General features: G+C 35.0%; 1 protein-coding gene across 1 annotated transcript in view; it reads right to left on the bottom strand.

Moving 5' to 3' along the window:
* Positions 1 to 2,123: 2,123 nt before the first annotated feature.
* Positions 2,124 to 22,406, bottom strand: part of LOC104545619 (neurobeachin-like) — a gene marked incomplete at its 3' end in the record, with an annotated part of 43,968 nt that continues 23,685 nt past the window's right edge. The window contains exons 5-7 of the mRNA XM_010190807.1: positions 20,111 to 20,251; positions 12,981 to 13,100; positions 2,124 to 2,276 (exon numbers count right to left, since the gene is read on the bottom strand). Of these exons, the coding sequence (XP_010189109.1) occupies positions 2,124 to 2,276; positions 12,981 to 13,100; positions 20,111 to 20,251 (414 nt within the window). The remainder of the gene's footprint in view (positions 2,277 to 12,980; positions 13,101 to 20,110; positions 20,252 to 22,406) is intronic.

Below are 22,406 nucleotides of genomic sequence, written 5' to 3'. Positions count from 1 at the left end.
CTGATCATGCTCTTGCTAAAAATAGATGCTGGGGTGAATAAAGGCCATACAGAAACTGCCTCCAGGCAAAACTGTATAAAAACAGCAGGATGCTCACATGTGTGGGGACAGGCGTGGAAGACAATATAGGAAGATTTTAAAAATCTGTGAAGTATTCAATTAGTTGAAGCCCATAATTCTAATACTACTCTAAACTTAACATCGGTTTGTCTGTCTCATGGCAGTCTGAGCATACTTACACTCATACAGAATCAGTCATTAGTGCCATTACAACTTAATATTTAACAAATATTCCTAGCTTTTAACTATCAGGCTTTCTTGAAAGTATAGTTCTGAACAGGCATAAAAGCCATGCTGTAAATTCATGCAAGCAGCTTTTTTCTTCAGCAGCTGTAAATATCCCAGGACACATTCTTCTGTGGAGAGCTCCTATTCTATTTTCTACAAATGAGAAATCGCACAAAAGACATTAAATAAACTAAAGCTAAAGATTTTCTTCAACTGACCTCTTATCACATAGTGCCTTTTATCCTATTAATCACTCCATCTTTGTGGAAAGGAAAGATGGAGAAACACAATTTAAGATCCAGGAAGGAATGCTCTTTATAAGATTTCCAAAAGGAAGTCATTATATTCCCCAATAGGTGGCAGCTTGTTTATCCTTTTTCACTAAGATATCACACTTCTGTTACAGATGTTAAAAACAAACACCATGGTCGACTTTAGTGTGCTTACTCCGACGCACAGTTCGGGTTTTGCCACAACCACAATCCTAAAAAGGGCTCTGTGCAGCCATGTGGGCACTCCAGGGACATGTACCTGGGATTGCGCATCCCACACTCAGAAAGTAGTGGCCCTTTGAGCCCACCTCCTTCTTTGCTAGTTAGATTGCACTAGAATTTAATGCCACCAGCTGTGACAATTACTTGTTTTTAGAAAGAATGTTACAATATACGGAGCTATAAGAGAAATCAGTCAAGGAAAAGAAGGAAAATGTTGTTTAGTCTCTTCTTGCCAATGAAGGACTACTCCCTGGAACACATTTCTCATGCTTTGTGTAGTACATTTCATACGTCTCAAGTGATGAGGTTGCCATCACTTCCTTAGGAAGCGGCTGTACATATGTCAAACCATTTACTCTTCTAAACAGAGGACACTTCTAAATCACATACATCTAGCAATAGGTTTGTTTCTACAATATTCTTCCATTCTTTTGATCTTCATATAGCTACTTTTTCTACTAACTCCTGAAGAACAATTTTCTTTAAATAGACTGTTCTTGAAATTAAATTCCCAAACAGATTAGAAGAAAAACAACACTTCTAGACTTCAAATGCTACTGCAAAAGCACTATAGGGAATAATGTACAAGCCGAATAGTTCTGCAAGTCATAGCTTATTGAAAATATGTATAAGCAAGGCAAGCAATATGCATTTTAAGGGAGATCCATTTCCAAAATAGAACCATAAATTGAACAATTGCTGGCCTAAATAGGAAAATATACCTTTTTTTTCCTGAAAATTACTTGAAGCCTACCTATCTCCTAACTCTAATATTAATAAAATCATTATCTATGAACGCAAAAAAATATACAACATAGATAACTGTTTTTCATGCTTAAATTCTGCAGACTTCATGGTGATTAACATCAGAGAAGTTCTTTTGCACAATTTCTTCAGTGACCGCAGTTGTTGGCTTATGTTCAGATTTCTACCCTACCAGTTCATCATTGATGAATAGGAAGGGCATCGCTTCAGACAAGTAAGGAATATAATATATCTTGCAAGATATCAGCATTTATAATAAACTTAGTTCTTGATGCCGAAGCTGGTAAGCAGGAACAGACTTAAATTTTTCAGGCTATCCTGTATTGTCTAGCTTATGCCCCTCTGATGCTTTCTCATGAGAAAGTAAATATCGAATTTCATTTCATTTCATTTGGGCACATGGAAGGAAAATCCACTGTAAAATAAAGGATTCTGTCAAGCAAGACAGAAAGCAAATGCTTCTTCACTTTTTATTTTATTTCTATAATTATAGTTTTAAAGAGATTAAAACCAGCATTAGCTTAGCTTGTTAAAACACAGAACTCCTCGCTTAGGCTAAACTAAAGTGCAGCTTACCATCCTGTTGATACGGACGAAGTCTTCAGGCTTCTTGGCCCACGGCGGGAGATCAACATCATTCACAACAACTTCATCTTCTCTGATTCCTAGATTATAGCCATTACTATTGACAAACATCTCTGGTAGGTAGTAAAACTCTGGAATTAACTCCTAGCAAGGAGAAAAAACACTGTGAGACTACATTTATACAGAGGTGCTAAATGGTGCTTCCAGAATCAGGCTCTGTTGGAGTACACATTATAGCATTCCTGATTCTGTTTATATTTCTGGGCACTTATTTAAGAAATTTTATAATCTGTTTTCTTGTAGTTACAGCCAAATGTATTTTTCAATATATTATTCAATATTTAGTTTTCCTGTATCTGTTTTCATAAAAAGCATAACTTTGGAAAAACAGTGCATGTCAATAAAGGAGACCTCTTCAGAATAACAAGTACAAGAAATTGTATGCTAAGACTTCAATACTGTAAATACTTTGGATTTTTAATCACTATTTAAATAAAATACTTTAAAAGGCGTAAAAAGTTGCTGATACAACACTATCTTGATTTTACTTTCTCTATAATCTTTAATTGTATAAGAAAAGGTGGCAATTTGATTACCTATATAATAAAAAAATATATTCACCCTGAATTATTTTTTCTACTGTAAGAAAAAGTCAAAAATACAGGGAGAGAAAAATGTCACTAGAACAAATGTCCTGAAAACAGAAATATATTATATTTAAGCTGTGAAAAATCAATAACTGAGTAGCAAATATCATCTGCAGAGTATTAATACATTGTACATAAATTAGGGTGTGAAGTTTTTCCAATTTCCAGGACAGCTAAATAGAAATGCATTTTGACATGATAAATATCGCTGTTTGTTGCTCTTATTTTAGCAGTAAGTATTGAACTGCAATAACAAAAAAGCTTTAAAGCTTGCTATCTCATTTCTAATATCCAGATATGGATTAAATTCACTGAATCACGTTTTTAAAAGCATTAGGGCATTCAGTTGTGTAACATGATCAAAACTGATGACACAGCACCTGAAACCTGAATCTCTCTGTGGTCCTTTCAAAGGCTGCAGACATGCAAAGCAGAAAAAAATGCCCGCTGCAGACGCAAAATTATCTAATTAAATCTTATCTGTAACTAATAGATAATAGAATAGAGCAGTTAAAGTATAGATGGTCCTTTCAAATTTATTAAATAAAAAAAAGACAATATTTATGTTACAATTTTAAGTATGTTTAAGGAGGCAATTTACTTGCTGCTTTACATAATTTTTAATATCCTGCAAACAGCCTGAATTCAGATTAGACTAAAATGCAATGCCAATCAATATCTAACCAGTGCAGAACACTAACCAAGTGAGACATCCCTGAGCTTGAATAGCTCATTATGAAATAAGCTATAATGTCAGAAAAAAAAATTACATGCAGTAAATAATAAAACCACAGCTGAAGCAAAGCCAAACTAAAAGCAATCCTGAAAACACTATAAGATTAAAAGAAATCTTAACTGACAAACTGACAATGTTAAACTTGATTATATTTCTAAAAGCAAACTACATCCCCTTTCCCCTAAACCGGATTCACTAACTCTCAGGTTCCCATGCAAGGTCTTTGGTTTTCTTTACAGAATCTTGAAATCATTAAGGTTGGAAGAGATCTCTAAGATCATCAAGTCCAACTGTCAACCTAACACCACTATGCCCACTAAACCATGTCCTGAAGTGCCACATCCACTTTAATGGAGTCCAAAGACGAATGAACGATCCTCGTAATTGGTAAAAACTAGACACTAATGTCTCTAGAGCTTAACTAAGTACTACTAACTTTGAACTAAGAGCTGGCAACAACTCAACATGTACTACCATACAAATCACTGAAAAACTAAGAGCATTGCCCTAAAGAAAATAAAAATTCATAAGAACCTCAGAATGATGAAATATTATGGAGTCAAAATTAAATTAGAAGTCAATATTCAAACAAAACAGAATTTATTAAAGAAAAAAGTAAGCAAAGTTTATTTCTATTTCTTATAAAAGCCTTGAAACACATATCACTGGTTTTTAATTATTACCATATTTATGCAATATGGTGGAATGTCAAATAGCAAGTATGGTTTTGATTCCACCAAAGATACATAAACTCTTAAATTTCCTTTTTCAGTTTTAAATGTCTTAGGATCTAACTGTGAACTTTTACACCTAACATGTCTGAAAGATTTGTGTTGCCCAGAGACACATCTAGTGTTTAACTGAATTTTACTAACCTTCTGACTTCGTTGGTATCTTGGAACAAAAGGATTTAAGTCACTGAATATTTTAAATGGCATTTCCATTTAGTAATTTTATCTTTGTTGCTATCTGCTTTCAGTGTAATTTAATGTTCCCTTGTCGGGTACAGCAGAAAACATAAATAGATACAGAATAAATAGAAAGTGTGTGATTAACTTTCTTCATAAGATTTATTGTGTTGTATATGTCTAGTTTGACCTGTCTTATTCCTGTGCTCTGGAAACTAACCAGTGCCAGACTTCTAAATCCTCTTCAAATAACACTCTCTCTAGAACTCTGATCATTTCAGTTACACATCTCCTGGCAATTTTTAAAATATTTGTGTGTGTTTGTTTGTTCAGAGAAAGTAATCAAACTAAATAGAGTATTTAAAAAAAAAATTATAAACCCACAGTGTTAAAGTCTCAGTATTCTCTTTGGTGTTATTTTTAGGGCAGCTTACAATTTGGTTTGCTTATTTGACTACTATTTAGCATGAATTGAACCTTTTCTTGAGATACAAACAACACTGCATACGACCTTTCCCAGATACTTACATATTTCCCATACTTTGTATTAACCAGTCCGTTTTCTTTGGTAGCATTCGATATTCCTCTTGGAATTTTGCTGTCTCCACTACCGACTACACTAAGAAACCACAACACTTAAAAATAGCTCAGATAAATCCACCCCCCCTCTCATTTCTAGGAAATAAATGAATATAGACGCATTGTAAAAACTTGTGGCACCTCATAAGTATGAAATTGCTAACATTTGGAAAAATCTCAAAAATGTGTGTTTAGCTACTTAGAAGCATAGAACATGCAACTAATCTAGAGAAGTGTGATAGAAAGGTTTGGGTCTATGTGTTCACTGTTTATTGTGCTGGAAAAAAAAAAGAAAAAAGAAGTTGCCTCTTCCTGATGCCAATGGCAGGCACTGGGTAAGGATAGAAGGGGAAATACTTCCTTCCCCAGGGCCCCTGAGCACTATTCAGTAGAAGTAAAACTGAGAGAAGCAGGGAGAGGGATTAGCAAGGACAGAGCAAGCAGCAAGGACAGAGCCTGGGAGGTTGCTGGGAAACAACAGAGCAGACAGGAGTGAACTTCAGCAGAGACAGCCAGGTGACAACTGGGGCCCAGAGAGAATTCTTTATCCAAGAAGCCACTGTAAACTGCAAGAATGAACACAAGAATGAAGGAAAGGATAACACTAGCTAGGGCTAGACTTACTTTCAGAACCATTTTTCTGGGTCTGAGTTTTCTTTGTTTCATAAGTGGGCTTATGCCAGTTCATATTCTGATAAAGATCATGGCTAGAAAGAGACAGCTCTTTTGGTACTTTCCCTGTTAAGGACAGGAAACAGATACCTCAAACATTTAACTCTTTCAGGGTCACATTTGGAGAGGTGACCTTGCCCATTTCTCCATTCCAGAAAAGGTACAGCTATACCATCTTTCCTGCCAGATATCTGTCGACCCTGGTGTCCCAGAATGTGAGTGGCAGCAATACCTCAATCCTTCCATCAACTGACTTCAGTATTCTTTACCCAATGCCTGGCCTGAATTGTTTATCACAAAATCTAAGCCAAACTTCCCTTATCCTAGTTATTAACATATCATGGATACAGATTACCATTTTCTCTTTGCATAGTTCCTTACATGTTTGGAAAGCATTATCCTACAAGCTTTACACACTTTCAGCTACCAAAAGCTCCCAAAAGCCCAAATGAAGGACTTCTTATTTTACCCTCTCTATTGCTACATTACTTCAGTTACATATGTGTAAAATATTCTTTTAATTTCCCCAAAGTAGCTAGTAGAAGTAATTATCAGTTTAGATTACTAATTATCACTATAGACTGCGAAACAGTGCATTACCTAGTTTATCCCTATATATACATTGGCCTTATTATATTTTGTCACACATTCATCACACAGAAGCCAAAATAAATGTTTTTATCAACCTCTATGGTCTTTAGATCAGAGATTAAGATTGCATACTTTTCTGACTGGATTTGCTATTTTTCATTCATTTTTACGCACAGTGCAATTTGCCATGTAACAGAGCCTCTTACAAATAACTAGCTTTGTAATTTAGAAGGGTTATTGTTAAATTCACCCTGAAGTTACAGACAAGGAGACTCACAGGGAAAAATGTGTCTCAGGGATGGTATTTACACCAGAGAATGGGACACATGACATTCTGTCTTCCAATCTGCTTTCCAGTTGACAGACAGAATAGTTGATAAGTGGATCCTTAAAACTCCTATTGCACCTCCAGTGGCACTAGTGATTAAAGGGCAATGCAAAGCCAGGTCTACGCAAAGGAATGCTTGTTTGAAGCTACCATGATTTTGAGAAGTTTGTTTCAAGCTACAAATGTTCATGAAAGAGAAATCTCAAAATAGTATCTTCCTACACTAGAAACATTGAGTCAGTGTAAATAAGGACATGAAGAAAAGCATCAAAAATAACATCAACAAGCTTCCACAGAAATTATGCCAGGTTGCAGGCACAAAATAAGGGAATGCAAGGAAAAAAGACACAGAAGACGAATATTTTTTAAACGTCTAGTATTTTAAAATTACTCACAGACCAATTAAGCAATTTAGATGCATCTGTTATTGTATGCCATTCAGCTGATATATAATTTTGCATTAACTGATACAATTCAGTAGATTTTATTGGTTTCTTTGCTCTTGCCAATACATATCAAAGGCTCTAAATAAATCTTTCTGACTACATGACCTGTCATGCATAATTTCTTGCTACAATAAATATCTAGAGTTCAAAGAGTTAATAAAAATAGGGATTCTAGTGATCTAAATCCATTTGCAGTAATTTCTGTCTAGCTGTCCTTGACATTTCGCAAGCTGGTAACCTCCTCTGTTCCCCTTTCATTCACACTTATAATAAGACGGGTTAGCTTTCTATCATTTCATAGTCAGCTACCTTTCAAACTGCCCAAGAAGCTTGGTTCTTCTCAGATGAAGAATGATGCAGTAAAGCTACTGAGGGGTGGAAAAAAAGGTAAAATGAATATTATAACAGACATTTCTTGCTGTAAATGTTATCTCTAGTTTATTTTAATAGCTATACTAAAACCCCAAGGTATAGTTAACAGTATTATATGCCTTGTGTCTTCATATAAGAAAACATCCCCAAATGCATTTTCTAATTTATAAGCCTGTGACAAATCCAAGCTGCTGAGAAATGAAACCTTAAAAATATGTCTTGGGGTGATAGAGGACCACTATTAACACTATCATAATTGTACACCACTTGCATCAAACCTGACGTTTCTGTTTAATGTTTTGCTAAGGGTATACCATTTTATAGCCTCCCAATGAAATCAAATCCAACCCAGACGTTTTCACTTTTCTAATATAATTCATTTCAAGGTTTTAAAGCTGCCATTTCTTTTCTTTCTTTCTTTTTCTCCCAAAAGATTGATCCCCTGGCATCCATTAATTCCACAAGAGCCTAGTACTGGGTCAATGAGTCAGTCATGAGTACCTCCATTAACTGCGTTAATTCACACTAAGGCACCTTAATGACATTTTGTCAGAGCTACCTTTCTAACTTCTAAATACACTATTCAAAAAGTAATATAACAAGTTTGAGAGGCATTAGGAAAGATTAGTTCCTGAACAGAAGGCTCTGGGGAAGTCAATGTTACCAAAAACTGGAGTGGAGGGGAGGTGGAGAGTTAAAAATGTGAAAGCTGACTGGCCAAGTTATGGTCATTTCCGGGTGACTTGCTTCCTCAAAGGTCACTCCGCGAACGTTCATTCTTCCTCCAGCTTGTACTGATTATCTCAAGAGAAGGTCGATGTTGATAAAGGGAGACACGATAAAATAAACTCTGTAATCCAGGTTCTCCCTTGTGTGTTACCACTCTAATATAGCACATACCATATCAATTCTGTTTTATCCACTGTAGGTATATGGGTTTCTTTGAAAACGAACCAAAACAGCCCAAACGAACAGAACACAACTGTCTAAGTAGATCTTTAATCATCCATTCAGCAATAATTTATCATACCCTACATTTTTCAAAGATGGTGTACCTTCTGCCACAGTTGAAGATGCAGCAATTACATCCTGTATTTCAGACTGATCAAACTACTGCCACAGCCCTATTTTCATTAGCTCAGTGTGAAACAATTTAGCTCCAGAGAAGGGCACACATAGGCAAAGGGAGAGAGGGAAGGAAGGAGAGGACAGGAAGAGAGGGAGAAACTGAGAGAGAGAATGCCATAGAGGACAGATGCATGTGAAAAAGGAGACTGACCCACAGAGTTGCCGCTTCCTAGAGAGATAGACATTCCTTTGCAAATGTCAGGTACTTGTTTGTCATATTTTAATGTAGGCTTTCTTAAAAGTGGTTTGGGTGTTTCCTTTAAAACTACATTGAGGCTGCAAAAGAACACTGTTGTGGGAAGTGTCCACATTGCTTAAAAATCTCAATTTACTAGTTAAAACTGACCTACTTCAGAAGAGACTTAAGCACTTAATAATAAAGCACATCATAGTCTTTTTTGTTAAACAATAACCAATGAACAAAATCCTAAGACAGATTTTACTTTCCTAAAAGAATTAAGTTTAAAGAGGACTTTTTAAATTAGACCTTGCTAACAAAGTATTAAGGCAATTCATATCATTATTTAGTACAGTACTTGAAAGCAAAAATTGTGGACATCTTACAATACACAGCATTGAAGAATGTCAGATTAATTCACTACACATGCTGGTTTTAAATTATTTCATAACCTGTGCCACAGTAATTAATGAGATTAGTGAGATCAGAGATTAAGCATACTTAAAGAAGCTCAGATGAATTTCAAATATATGATAAGGAATACATGAATAATGAATGTTTGCTGTTCTTCACAGTTTTGAAAGTTTGCTACTTTGACAAACAGAATACAGGATAGCCTGTATTCGACACACCTAATATTTACTATAAAGACTTAAAAAATCTTTAGTATGGACAAACAATTTATAGCGTGTATATCATATGGGAATCCACAATGCCAAAGATCCCCATTTATAATGTGTGCAGCCAGAAGAAGCTACACAAATACGCAGAACACTTTGACATAGAACATGCTTTAAGATTTTTGTACTCGCATGCAAGCTCTATACATCTTTTCTTCTGCATTACTTTCTTGCAGGACCACTATATAAATCTTAGAAGCTGCCAGACAGCCTAACATGAATTTTTGGATGTTTCACACTCTCAGAACTGAAGTTTTTTTACTGTGTGAGACAGAGGTTGTTGCTTGTAGGAAAGCAGGCAAAATGGGTTAGGATTTTTAGAGGGTGTCTTGATGGTTCCCCAAACATTGCTGCTTCTCCAGTTGCTGAAAACTTGATTAAAATTCTTAGAAAGCCTGTAAGGCATTCCAAGCAGTAGCACAACTAATCTGAAAAAATGGGGTATTTGTGGTATTAATAATAGTTCAGCTTCCCATCCTCCAAGGCCTCAGGGAAAAGTTGGCCCTGATGTCATGGCATTGAGAAATGCAGTTCATTAAGATCTTAAGCAACAAACAACAGCAACAATTAGCTGCTATACTCATTCTTGATTTATCGCTAAGAAACACAGACTCTACAAATGGAAAGGGCCTAAAGGGTCAACTAGTGCATCCTCATGCCAATTCATGATTGTCCCTGATGCTTTTCCAGTGCTTTGCCAGACTATGTTTCTAAGACACTGGAGAAACAAGGATTTTACTGCTTCCTCTTGTGAGGATATTCAAATTCAGAGAATACTCAATTTCTCTCTAAGTTTTCACACTCTCTTGGTTAAGCATTTTTCTTTGTTCACTGACAATTCTCTCTTTCATATGTTTACATATTTTATAGCATTTATCTTACCATGTCTTCACTTTTTGACATTAATTACCCCACGCATACACAGATTTCTCTTTCTGTATGCAACTCCTTAAGCACATTTGTTGCTCCTATGGTTCCCTCCATTTCAGGTATATACTTCCACTAACTTGTTCTCAGCAAAGGAAGCACTAAGAACTTGCTTTATTCAGCATGAATACACACTAAAAATTAAACAAGTTAAAAACCAAAAACTTGTATTCTCCAAGAACATAAGAGCCCTGAAATGAGTCAATGACTAATCAGACTATTTCAGGTGGAATTTAGATGCCATGAGATATTCTAGTTGCTATAACGTTAAGGATAAGGTTTTGGCTTCACTCTCATAACACACTGAATGCTGGAATGAAATATAGTTAAAAAATCTTCTCTTACTTCTACCTTTTTTTTACTTTTTATTTTTTTTATTTAGATAGTTTATGAACTTTTTCTATTTGCTTTGGCATCCCTTTAAGTTTTAGTTTATTTTTGAATCTGCTTTTGCTTATCTATTTTTATCTTAAGCTGAATCAACTCATATTAAATCAATTCAAGGTTAATTTCTATACCCACCTTCCCTGCATCTTCATTAATTAACAAAACCATATTTTAAACAGCATCTTTAATCCCTAAAGTATCCCTGAACAGACAGGTCAGGGATTATCTGGAGAAAACATTTATTGGCTAACATACCTCATCTGTGCCTCCCATATTAGATTTTCTGTAATGACTTAGCTCCAAGTAGTATTTCTCTTTCTAATGGCATAACAGAAATGTATATAAACCTAAATCTGACTCTGGGGCTCTACAGCAGACTCCCAAATGTATTCTAGAATACATTATTTTACAATCTTTCCTGCAATGCAACTCTGACCCTTAATCGTTACTATTTTATCCAAGTTACCTCGAACTCCTTTCAATGACATTAAAGTACATAGCTACCCCACATCTTCACCTTTTGCCTTCCTTTTCTGAAGGTAAGTACCTTGTTTTGAGCATGTTTTTAATAGTTGTTTTAATTTAGTAACTTGGATTATTAAAATACAAATACATTTTATAATGCAACTGACATCCCTCCATAATTCCCACATCCTTGCAGTAGCTGGCAGCAGCAGTTTAAATGCCACTTGGTACACAAGATTCCTGTTTTTTTCATACAGAGATTTCAGTTCTTTGTTTTACTGATAACTCATTCAGTTGCTAGTTTAGGAAGAATCATTTCACTAATATAAATATACCCTAGTTGAATATCATCCCTCCATCTGTCCACAGATACTCCTTTATCTTTTGCAATGCCTTCATGTATGTAACTTCCCTCCTCTTGTGTACCAAAGTCATACAAGAAGATTACAGTCACTTCCAACTGTCTTCCCTTATTCCTCAGTTTAAGGCTCTTATCTTTTGTTTCAGCCCCAGTCCTAGGAGGGTATTTCCCCAGATATTCTGGTAGAATTCTAGGAAAACCAGATTTCATTGAAAAGGAAAAATCAAAATGTCAGCACTTTGAATTTGAAGAAATGTCTGAAATTCAAATATAGTAGATATTGAATTCCTTCCAAGTTCTGAAATTTCCTTTGTTTTTTTTTTCTTACAAAGGTTACAGTGATACTACTGAAAATACTATTGAATTCCAGAGGAGCATAAGTAAACATGAACTGGGCTGTAAGAGGTTTAGGTTAATTTCTTTTCTTTAAAAAGCATTTTGTCCCATATGTTAAGATAGCCATACAATTTACAATTTGTTATTCTAACTAGTAACTCAATAATGACAACATGGTTTTGTCCACATACACTTCTGAGACTGCTGGAGTAATTATGCAAACAGGAGCTCTTGAATAAAAATAAATCAACAAATTTACATCATCTTCTTCTGTCAAGTAAAACATATAATGGAAATGTGACCTTGACTTCAGCTTTTCCTAGTATAATGGCAGTATCAAAACAGAAGAGAGATATATTCACTTTAAAATAAAGATTAAAAAAACCCCAGCAATTAATGGTATACTGCAGCTTTTGCCTACGTTATTACTAGAAAATGAGAATCAAGAAAGGACTATATTATTCAAAATATTTTAGGTTTTTTCTGATAAGGTCCCATGTACATGGACAATAACCCTTTGCATTTAACAATAGGTAAGGAACAACAACAGTAAAATCACCCTGCTCTCCGGCTGTTTCTATATATTGTGTAGAAGTTGTTTTAATCTAATGTGTATTGTTGCATAATATCCCGAGGCACAGTCAAGTAAAAGCTAAAGCTGTACAGAAAAGCCAACATTTTAAATGGGTCTTGTCATTAATGCTTTATTAATTGCCCCAGGCAATGCAAACCCAGAGCTAGACAAGCTATAACAATATGACACTTTAAGGTCAAATCCAATTCCTGCTGTGTTTTATGGAGTGGGCCAAATATTGAGTTAACAGCAGGAAAGAACAATTTATTGGGCTTTTCTCCATCTCCTGATTATCTGATCTAAATTAGATCAGTTAGGTTGTTTTTCTCTAAAAACAAAACACCTTTTGTCCACTAAACTTCAAAGAATCTTTGATTGTTTCTGTTAGAACGATAACCTTTAGTTTCATCTACCTTTTATTTAAACTATACCTAGAGTACTGAAAATAAACAAATGAAATTTAAAACCTTCTTTGTCCCTATGTAAAATATAAGTGAAAAATGCACATTTATCAATGTTTTTGATTATGTTACCTTCACATCTGAAGTATCTCTTTGGCTGTTCCTCCAAGACCTCGCTACTGAAGAGAAGGTTCGATCTGGGTGGTCAAATTTGCCATCATTTGCATTTAGAAAGAATGTTGTAAAGGGCTCCTGTAGTCAATGAAATGAAGACAGATTAAGAAAACAGCAGACGAAATCATGCAGCAGGTTTCTAACAAAATCCAAATTACGTTTGCAGATCAAAATACTTCTTAAAGGCAGAATTAAGAAAAATATGGTACCTCATAGTTATATCTATGCGTGGGTATCTGTACTGTATATCTTAGTACATTTATTTGCACTAACATATTTTGGACAAATATTGAGTTCTGGCAAGAAAGGTTATTTCATATACTGACGCTTCCGTAAGACTAATTACCCATCAGTGGCAGACCTGTGTAGCTTAGTTCCAGTTCATGATGGCTGCCTACTTCACTTCAACCATTGTAAACACACTCTGTGTTATTTATATTGCCAGGCTTTGTTTACCCCTTGTAAAATGATATGTCAAAATAAAATCTTAAAGAATCCCCTGCCTGGATTTTCCTTTTGTTTTTATTTAATTTAAAATATCTCAGGAGGTTCCATTTTGCCTCCTGGTGGGCAGAATGGTTGCATGGTTATTACAAGGCTCACTATGGCTACAGAATATCTAGTTTTAGCATTGCTTTGGGACAGAGGTATGGGACAGATACGAAATATTTAGAGTTTTTACTTTTTCTAATTCTCTCTGAAACCACACTCCCAACACTTATTAAATGAAAACAGCTTTTAACTTTTGGGTAGGAAGAGCTCAAGCCTTAGATAATCTGGAGAAGCTATTTTTGTGACCACATTCCACTGCAGGGGAGGGGTTAACTGGGGACCAGATCCTTAATTTGACAGCAGAACCTGATTACTGAGATCATTGCCGACTCCCTGCTTTTCCAGCACCACTCCATTAGCTCTCTGATTCAATTAATATTTGGCAATATGTCCACATGGATGGAAACTACTTCTACCTCTTTGCTAAAGGCTGATGAGGAAAGTTTGAAAAATTGTCCCTTTTGTTAAAATCACACCCAGATTTATTTCCTTGCATGTCCTAATAATTTGGAAATTTTTTTAATCAAGGCAGTTCATAATCACCAGATCATAATTCTTATTACAGTATTACCCATCTACTATTTGAATTTTATTCTATATATCCTCTATTTCCGTTTCTGAAACTTTTGAACAAAGCAGGGAACTCCTCCATTAACAAAAAAAATTTGATGGAATTATGTCACATTATACACTTTGTATTTAAATTAGCCAAGATTAAAGAGGATTGAAGTAAATAATTTTCTGTAGCATTTAAGAACAATTAAAATATACATAAGGAAAGCATGAATGCAAATATAGTGAAAGAATCCAAAAAGAGGAGAAAAATAAAAGAGGGAATTCAGACATCCATAGATCATTGTTTCTCTAATCTTTACTCCACATGTCTTCCCAATGAGTCTTTTCTATCATACACAACAGTCAACACAGGCTACTTTCTTTCAGAGAAGGGAAAATCTCTAAATTTCTCTTTCTAAAGCGGAAGGAAGGGGATATCTTTCTTATTGTCATACCTGTACCTCTGAAGTAGCTTAAGGGAATTGTGTATATTTGAACAAAGATTTTTTGGGGGTTGTTGTTGTTGTTTGTTTTGTTTTTGTTTTTAGTCAGGGAAAGTATCTTAACTTCCTGGGTATGTCAGTGTAAATATGGAATTGTTCTCATTATAATAATATACATTCTACTGCTAATTGAATGGTGGATTATTTTTCCATATCTTTTTTTCTCTTAAAATACTGGGGATTTAAATTAAAAAGACATTTAAAAGGATAGGTAACAATGTAAGAAATACAATTTCATCAGTGCATTTATTCCCATCAGAGAATCCTATTATGTGTTAAATGATTAACTAAAAATAATTAAATTAAATAGAAAATAATCACAATATAATTTCTTTTTGGAGGACCCTGATTCCCATTGCACAGTGACATTGTTTGCACTTACAAATACTGAAAGCATGCATGGCAAGTGAGGAACAGGTTTATAATTTGAACAGAATATTAAAATTTAACAGCAGTTTGGTAAGCATCACAAAAGTATCACAATGAATTGAAATACTGAAAGAAAAAAAATTAAGTTTTTATGTTTCTAGACTTTACAGTGCCTCATATAGTGAGCTTCATGTAAAATACAAATGAAAAAGAGTATGATTCAGACCCAGAGCTAGGAAATGGAAAACAATATACACAGGAATTGGGTTATATCAATTTATTAAAAAATCAATTACTATTATAATTTTAATATTTAATTTACACATTTTTTTAGCATTAGAATTATTTTTGTTTTAACAGAATTTCTACCCCCAAATCACTGTATAGTATTCGCAATAGCGATCTTTGCAAATTATGTTATTTTTCTAGCTTACCCATACTGAAAAACTTTGCATGTTGTTGATCTGAGCACAAACAATTCTGCCTTGTACCAACCCCTACCTATCACTTTTTTCATTACAAAATATGTGTAATTTGTTGTGACTATCATTGTGCAGCAGACTGCAGGTCACTGCTGAGGTTCTGAAATCAGAATTGGTTGATGGATTTTAAAAAAGCAGAAACCAGAAAAATTATGTCACTACAGTAAATTATGTAAAAATATTAATCCAAAATTCCATGACAACATTATTTTAAGCATCTGAGACAAATATACAAAAGCAATACAATTCATAATCAAGGATTAAACTTTTAATAGCTGAGCACTACAGGGTGCTCTATTAAGCTATCCTGCTATGACCTGTTGTGCCTATCTTTTTGGATTTCTAATCCTTAGCAGAAACTCAGAGCTTTAACTTGCTTTATCTCAGACCTCTCACATAATTTTAAGATAATTTTTATTCTCTGGAAAGTCAAGTGCTTATATAAATACAATTCATATCTGTATTCAATATACTCATTTAAATACTGTTATTCTACGATAACGATTACTGTCATTTCGTGTAAAGGTTTTGTTGCTGTGAAAGCTATAAAACTGCATGATGTTTTCATTATGACCCCATCTCACTCATTCCTAATATTCTGAATAAAATTCACGCCTCTTTCACTGCCAACAAGAAGAGAAATTTGTGGGGTATTTGATGACAAAGAATGCAAGCTTGAGCTGTGGGAACAGGGTATTTTTCCATACAACAGCATTTCTCTCCCTCCATTCCCTTTTACCAGTGCCTAGTCCCATTTGAATGGGAGTAAGGGAGGTAGAAGTAAGGGATATGTCACTCTGAGGCATCTTATGTCAAACAAATATGTCTTTTCAGTCACTTGTAAGAGGAGAAAAAAAGAATATTTGAGGTTTTGTCAGAGTGATGTACATGCTTTGTCTGACTGTCCTGCTCAGGTCTATCAACTAGGAGACCCAGATTCACTTCTGTTTACAAGTGGATTTCAAGTCCTCCCCACTTTTGAATCTCACTAAAAAGCTGGTTTCAAATAAATCAGACCTTACTCACAATAAATTCAGAATTTCTTCTACTTTGGATAAGCACTTAGTTATTGTAACAGAAACTGGAAACCAATTATTGTCTACAAACTTCTTGACCACAACATTAAAGGATCATGCTCTCTAATACCGGTCTTTGTTAAAATGAACACATGTATGTATGTGGGCAGGGGGTCTGTACATAGAGGGTGCATGCATTATCTTGCCTTGGGAGAGTTTCAAGGTCAGCTGTATAACCCTCAAAAGTGATCATAACCAATCTGATATACAGGCTGATGAGGATGAACCATTGCTTATCCTGAAATTGCCTTCATTTTTCTCCTACTGTTCTTATAGAAGAGAATGGAACACACCTGGAATTGTACAACAGAAGCCTTGCAGATGCATAGTAGCCCATAGCTTCAGTTAAGGATTACACACTATTCTATTAAGTGTAATGAAAGGCAGAATAAGAACAAAAATTATTAAAATTATTAATAATTAGTAGAAAAATATTTTAATTATTAAAATTATTATAATTCCTGTAATTAGCAGTAGCTTCTACATATTATATGCTAAGCCACTGCACTGTTTTTGAAAACATAATGAAATAGGCCAATTTTAAAGATGGATTTTTACTGGACATTCTGAGTACACAACAGAACTCAAGAAAAAGACGTATTACCAGTGAAAAAATTCTTAATGACAAAACAGAGGCAGAGACTGATGATATCAGAATCAATTAAACAAGACAGAACTGAGACTAAGGCACACAGTGCCTTTTATAAAAGTAGCCTGATATATCAGATAGAGGAAAGCAACAGAAGGAAGCAGTAGGGAGCAGATTATCATAGAATTGACTCAGAAATATGATATTACAAGCAATGTTTAGAAGAGAAGTGACAGGAGCCAGATTGCATCTGTCAAAGCCAAAAAGCAAGATTTAAAAAAAAATTTAAGGTTTTGTGGCAATTACACGACTCTATATATACATACTCCAGAGTGGCTGAAACTTCCTTTCCTTCTACGACTACTGTTTCCGTCAATGCAAAGGTTTCTCCTCCTGGATCTCCATTACTTTATACTGCTCTTTTTCTGTATCTAGACTGTCCCATTACCAGCATACTTTTTGTCATAGCTTTTTTTTTTGTTTGCTTGCTTGTTTGTTTTCTTTCCATTTCTCTCTTTTTTCTTTCCCTTTTATTTTTTTGGTCTACTCAGTCTTCTCCTATGATTTTACGTTCCACTCCCTCTCCTTCACTGTCAGTTTGTTGCCACTTTCTACCAAAAGCTCTGCTGCAACACAACTCTTCCCATTAATCATCTCCAATCTCTTAAAATACTGAAAGCATTTTTCTCTCTGAATCTTCACATCTCTTATTGTCATCTTCCACCTCCTGGACTAAGCTGTAATTTACCTGTTATAAAATGTTCTTACACAATCTTCTTCACCAACTCATACCAAAACACTAGCTCAAATAGCTCAGTAGCAAGGAATTCTACTTTAACTTCCAGAAATCTGGAAGATTTCCAGATCTTCCAGATCTCAACACATTATTCTTTTTTTTCCCCTTTTCTGAGCTTTAAACTTTCCCCATGTCCCTCTCCCTCTCACTTCTGTTGTCTCATCCCACTAGTCATTGCTTTTCTTTACTGGTCTCTTGTATTTAAATAATCTTTAAAATACCTATTTAGGTGTGTCCCCTTATTTAAATTTTCCCTTTTGTTTTCACCTTCTTGCCATCAGCAATCTCTTCCCTGGAAAGCACTGTTTTTCCTTTTCATTTCTGCTTTCTATTCTCACAATATATCATTTGCTCTAACAAACATAATTTGTTAGGTTTATATTGCAAGGTTATCAAGGCAGAGACCTTGTTCTTTTGCTCTTTTTGGGCAGAAGAGAAAGAGCAAGAACATGGTGAACTCGCCACCGGCTGCCGCAACAGAGAAGCCCCAAAGAGGAGATACAGGGACTCCCTGAAGCAATACTTCAGTTTTGGCCATATTGACTATCATCAGTAGTCCACCCTGGCCTCCAATCGGGAGACATGGAGACACACCATTCATGATGCTGCTGCCTCCTTTGAGTACACATGTAGAATCAGTCTCAAGGAGAAAAGACAAAACAGAAAGAACCACGCCTTACTAATACTGCCTAAGGAGACTTTCTTCTGTGCTTTTGCAACCAGACTTGCCTATCCCGCATTGGCCTTTTTAGCCATGAGCGCGCTTGCAGCAAGCGTGAGTAGTGTCCTTCCCTTATCTTCATTCACGAAGCCTAGCCATAATGATGATGATTGCAAGGTCATCAAGGCAGAGACCTTGTTCTTTTGCTCTTTTTGGGCAGAAGAGAAAGAGAGCAAGAACACCTACAGTAGTACATAAACAACAGTACTAAAAAAGATACAGCATTAAGTTAATACAGGAAATTAATATTCCTTAGTGTGTTGTACATCCAGCCTCTAAGCAGACTTTTAGATCTAAGAATTTGCCGAGTAGCAAGAGGGGATATTTTGTTGAATAGGAGCCAAAATCAATAGATAAACATGCAAATAAACCCACTGTTTTTAATACACTTTAAGGCAACGAAGCAGCACATATGAACCATAAAATGAATTCACAGTACATGAATAATTTAGCAACATTTAAAAGGAGTACAGTGATCACCCCATATAGGAGTGTAATCAACGCTTAGTTTCCCATGGGCTAAAAAGTATATCCTGAACTCATAGGCTCATGAATTCTTCTCTTCTGAGCAGAAAAACAGGACATGTCTAAAGGAAGCTGAGAAAAGCAAAAACTCAAAGTCTCTGCTTTGCTTGGCTGTGTGTGGAACATGCTTAGAGTACACCTTATGCAATAGATTTTTATTGGGAGGGTGTAATTTAAGTTCAGTAACTACACAGTGACTTATTTTTTCATTAATTCAGGTTTCACTGTGAAACTAAGTCTCTCATTCTCTTTCTGTAATTCATTGTGTTAACAAATAAACTAAATTCAGATTCATTATGTCTTTGAAGTCTGGCTCACTTCCCTAGGTGAGATTTTGAGGCTAGCATTTAAGTATGAAGTTTCCAGAATTGAAATAGCAGTTCGAAGTTAGAATCTACATCTTTACATTTCTGAAAACTGTAAGCTACAAATTCATTGAGAAGCGTAGTTCATTTGCATAAAATATTACTTCATACTGCTTTAATACAAAACTGGCTCTATAATTTTCCCTTCAATCTAACACAGTTTAATGTGCTTTTTATGAAAGTTTTTTTCCTTAATGTTGTTCATATCTGTCCCTAGCTGAAAATAATAAATGAATATATGAGTAGTATCAGCTTGTCTCGGGAATTTATTTTAGATGGATTTAGTTTTAGATGGACTTTCTTCATGATATGTGTCTTTATACCACCACAATTTTGTGTATTTCAGATTATATACCAGATTTGGGTAAGAAGGATCACTGCAAATGAGTATATGCAGTGTACCTAGAGAATTTCTGACATTTTAAGGTAGGGAAGAACAGTGAGATTTTGATAGAAATGTACTTCCTTTAAAAAAAATCAAAATGGTGGTAAAAGTGACAGAAGAGGTGCTGCAGATAAAGATATTAATGAAAAGCAGGATCCAGAAATACTTACAATGCGAACAAGCCAAGACAATGTAGAAGTAGATGTAGAGTAGTGGGTGTTGTAATGATAAGGTGGAGTCTGATCATCTTCCCATGTCTCATACCGCTCTGCATAGAAGACTGCTCTCTTTGGGTTCAAAGCACCGATAGGCTACAAAGGGATAAGAGGTCAAATACATTATCAGCTGATGGGCATCATGTCTGATATGTCATAGGTTAATTCTGCATTGACATTCACTACACAGGAGATTCTGCCACCAAACTCACTCCATGCTGCGGTAACCCTTTCAGATTGATGTAATCTTAGAATTTCTTTTCAAAGGCTTTGTGTACTAAAAGTCTTATGACTTTCCGTAATTTAATTGGCAAATATAAGTGATCCACATCTGCAAACTTTCAAGACCTTCCTGAAGTACAAGTTGTTTCCCAATTAATTCGGTAACATTGTTCTGGAAATAGACTTCTAAAATTGCATTTTAAATGCATTGAGGCCAAACTAATATTTCTGTTGCCGTCATTCACCATAATCACACAGTTAATGAAAAGTGACTTTGCTCACACAGGATACTTTGTAATGCACAGTTCATGATGAAAAGATTTCATGAGGAATTGCTGATGGTGTCTGGTGATCCTAAGCAGAAATACTTAGAAAACGTGCAGAGTCCTGCAGGACTGGATGTTCTGACAAAAAAGCCACGTTTTACTTAGTGAAACAAACAAGCTTCATACTTAAAAACAATAGAATTTGGAAATTATTCATAAATTCAAAGTCCATTCTGAGCATACTTAACAGACGATCTATACAAATTAGGTAAAAAAAAACAACGAAAGGAATGTAAGACAGTAGTAGGAACTGTTGGTTTTGATGTGTTTACTAGAGGGGATACATGCTCTTCTATGATTGTTTTTAACCCATTTTATCTCATTTATTTGCAAAATATATTTGTTATTGTGTGATAAAAAAAATCACTGAGATAAAGAAAAAACAACAGAAAGTAACTAAAATGTTGAAATATATAAGTGATTTTAAATCCTTATTTCCAGAAGTTAGTAGTATTGTATTTAGTACCTATCTCCAGAGAATCTTGAGATTTTAGCTTTTGTAGTAAAATTAACCAAAACCACAGAGTTTAATACTTAGAGGCAAGCACACTTCCACATCAAATAATTGTATAAACTTATTAGAAATTAAAATTATTACTTGCTTTGTATTAATCAATAATTACAGGTTAGAATTTATACTATTAAAGAAATTACAACATGAAAACAAACATATACGCTAGGACTTTGACCCTTTTCAAAATGCTAACAGGTATTCTCACATTTAATTCCACAGCACGATCCTTTTGCTGAGTTAAAATCCAAAGTCATTTGGAATGGAAATACCAGTACAGTGTCAAATCAGTGTGTTCCACTACACTTCCTATCTAATTGAACAATTTTAAATCTACCAGTATTTTATTCCTTCACCGCTGTGATTTTTTTTTTAGATGACTGTTTAAAAGGCTGATATAGAACCTACTGTTTTCCAATTTTACATACTAGAGCTTGTTTATAAAGAGCAGTGTTTGACGAACACTTACATATTAAAACACTGTGATTTCAGTATTTTTCACATGAATCATTCCCCATGCTTAATACTTTGCTGTGTCATGGAGTTGTTAATAGCTTTCTCATACATGTAAAAAGTATGAGTAATCCCTAAGGATCAGTGTTATCTGATGCAGATTTCACTGCAAGACCTCACAAAACATTCTTAAAAGAGAAGTATGAGCCATTCCTTAATGCTTTCCAGGCTTGTTTTTCAACTACTGGAAAAAGAAAAAAATAAATATTTGCATTTTGTTGTACTCGGTTTCGTTACGCATCCTGCCATTGTCAGGAAACATGCTGGCATTAATATAAGCAATAAGTTGCCAGTATATAAAAATGGTTGTTCATCCACTTTCTTAAAAGAGTAACATATTAAAAGACATTCTTTTGATATTAGACTGACAAACTGTGCAGATATATGTGCACTTTGCTAAGTTATATCAGGGCTTTGAGTTGCTTTGGGCACTGCATGGGAGTTGCTCATACCACCCTCACCAAGGTACTGTGCATCCACTTCTCTGTCAGAACCAATTCCAGTCCTCAGCTGAGGATTTCAAAAGCTAAAGCAGTAATCCACACCCTAGTCTGTTAACAGGAATGTTCACCCCCTCTGAGAAGGAAACACAAAATGGCAGACAAAATGGTGAGACTGTATTTTGTAATGGAAAAACGCCCTGAAAATATTTCTTCCCTCAACTGTGAAGATGCGTCTT

The sequence above is a fragment of the Mesitornis unicolor genome, unplaced genomic scaffold (assembly GCF_000695765.1).
Source record: "Mesitornis unicolor isolate BGI_N332 unplaced genomic scaffold, ASM69576v1 scaffold5718, whole genome shotgun sequence".
Classification (NCBI taxonomy): Eukaryota; Metazoa; Chordata; class Aves; order Mesitornithiformes; family Mesitornithidae; genus Mesitornis; species Mesitornis unicolor.
The sequence above is the reverse complement of the archived record's forward strand: the minus strand, read 5'-3'. Positions and strand labels throughout refer to the sequence as shown.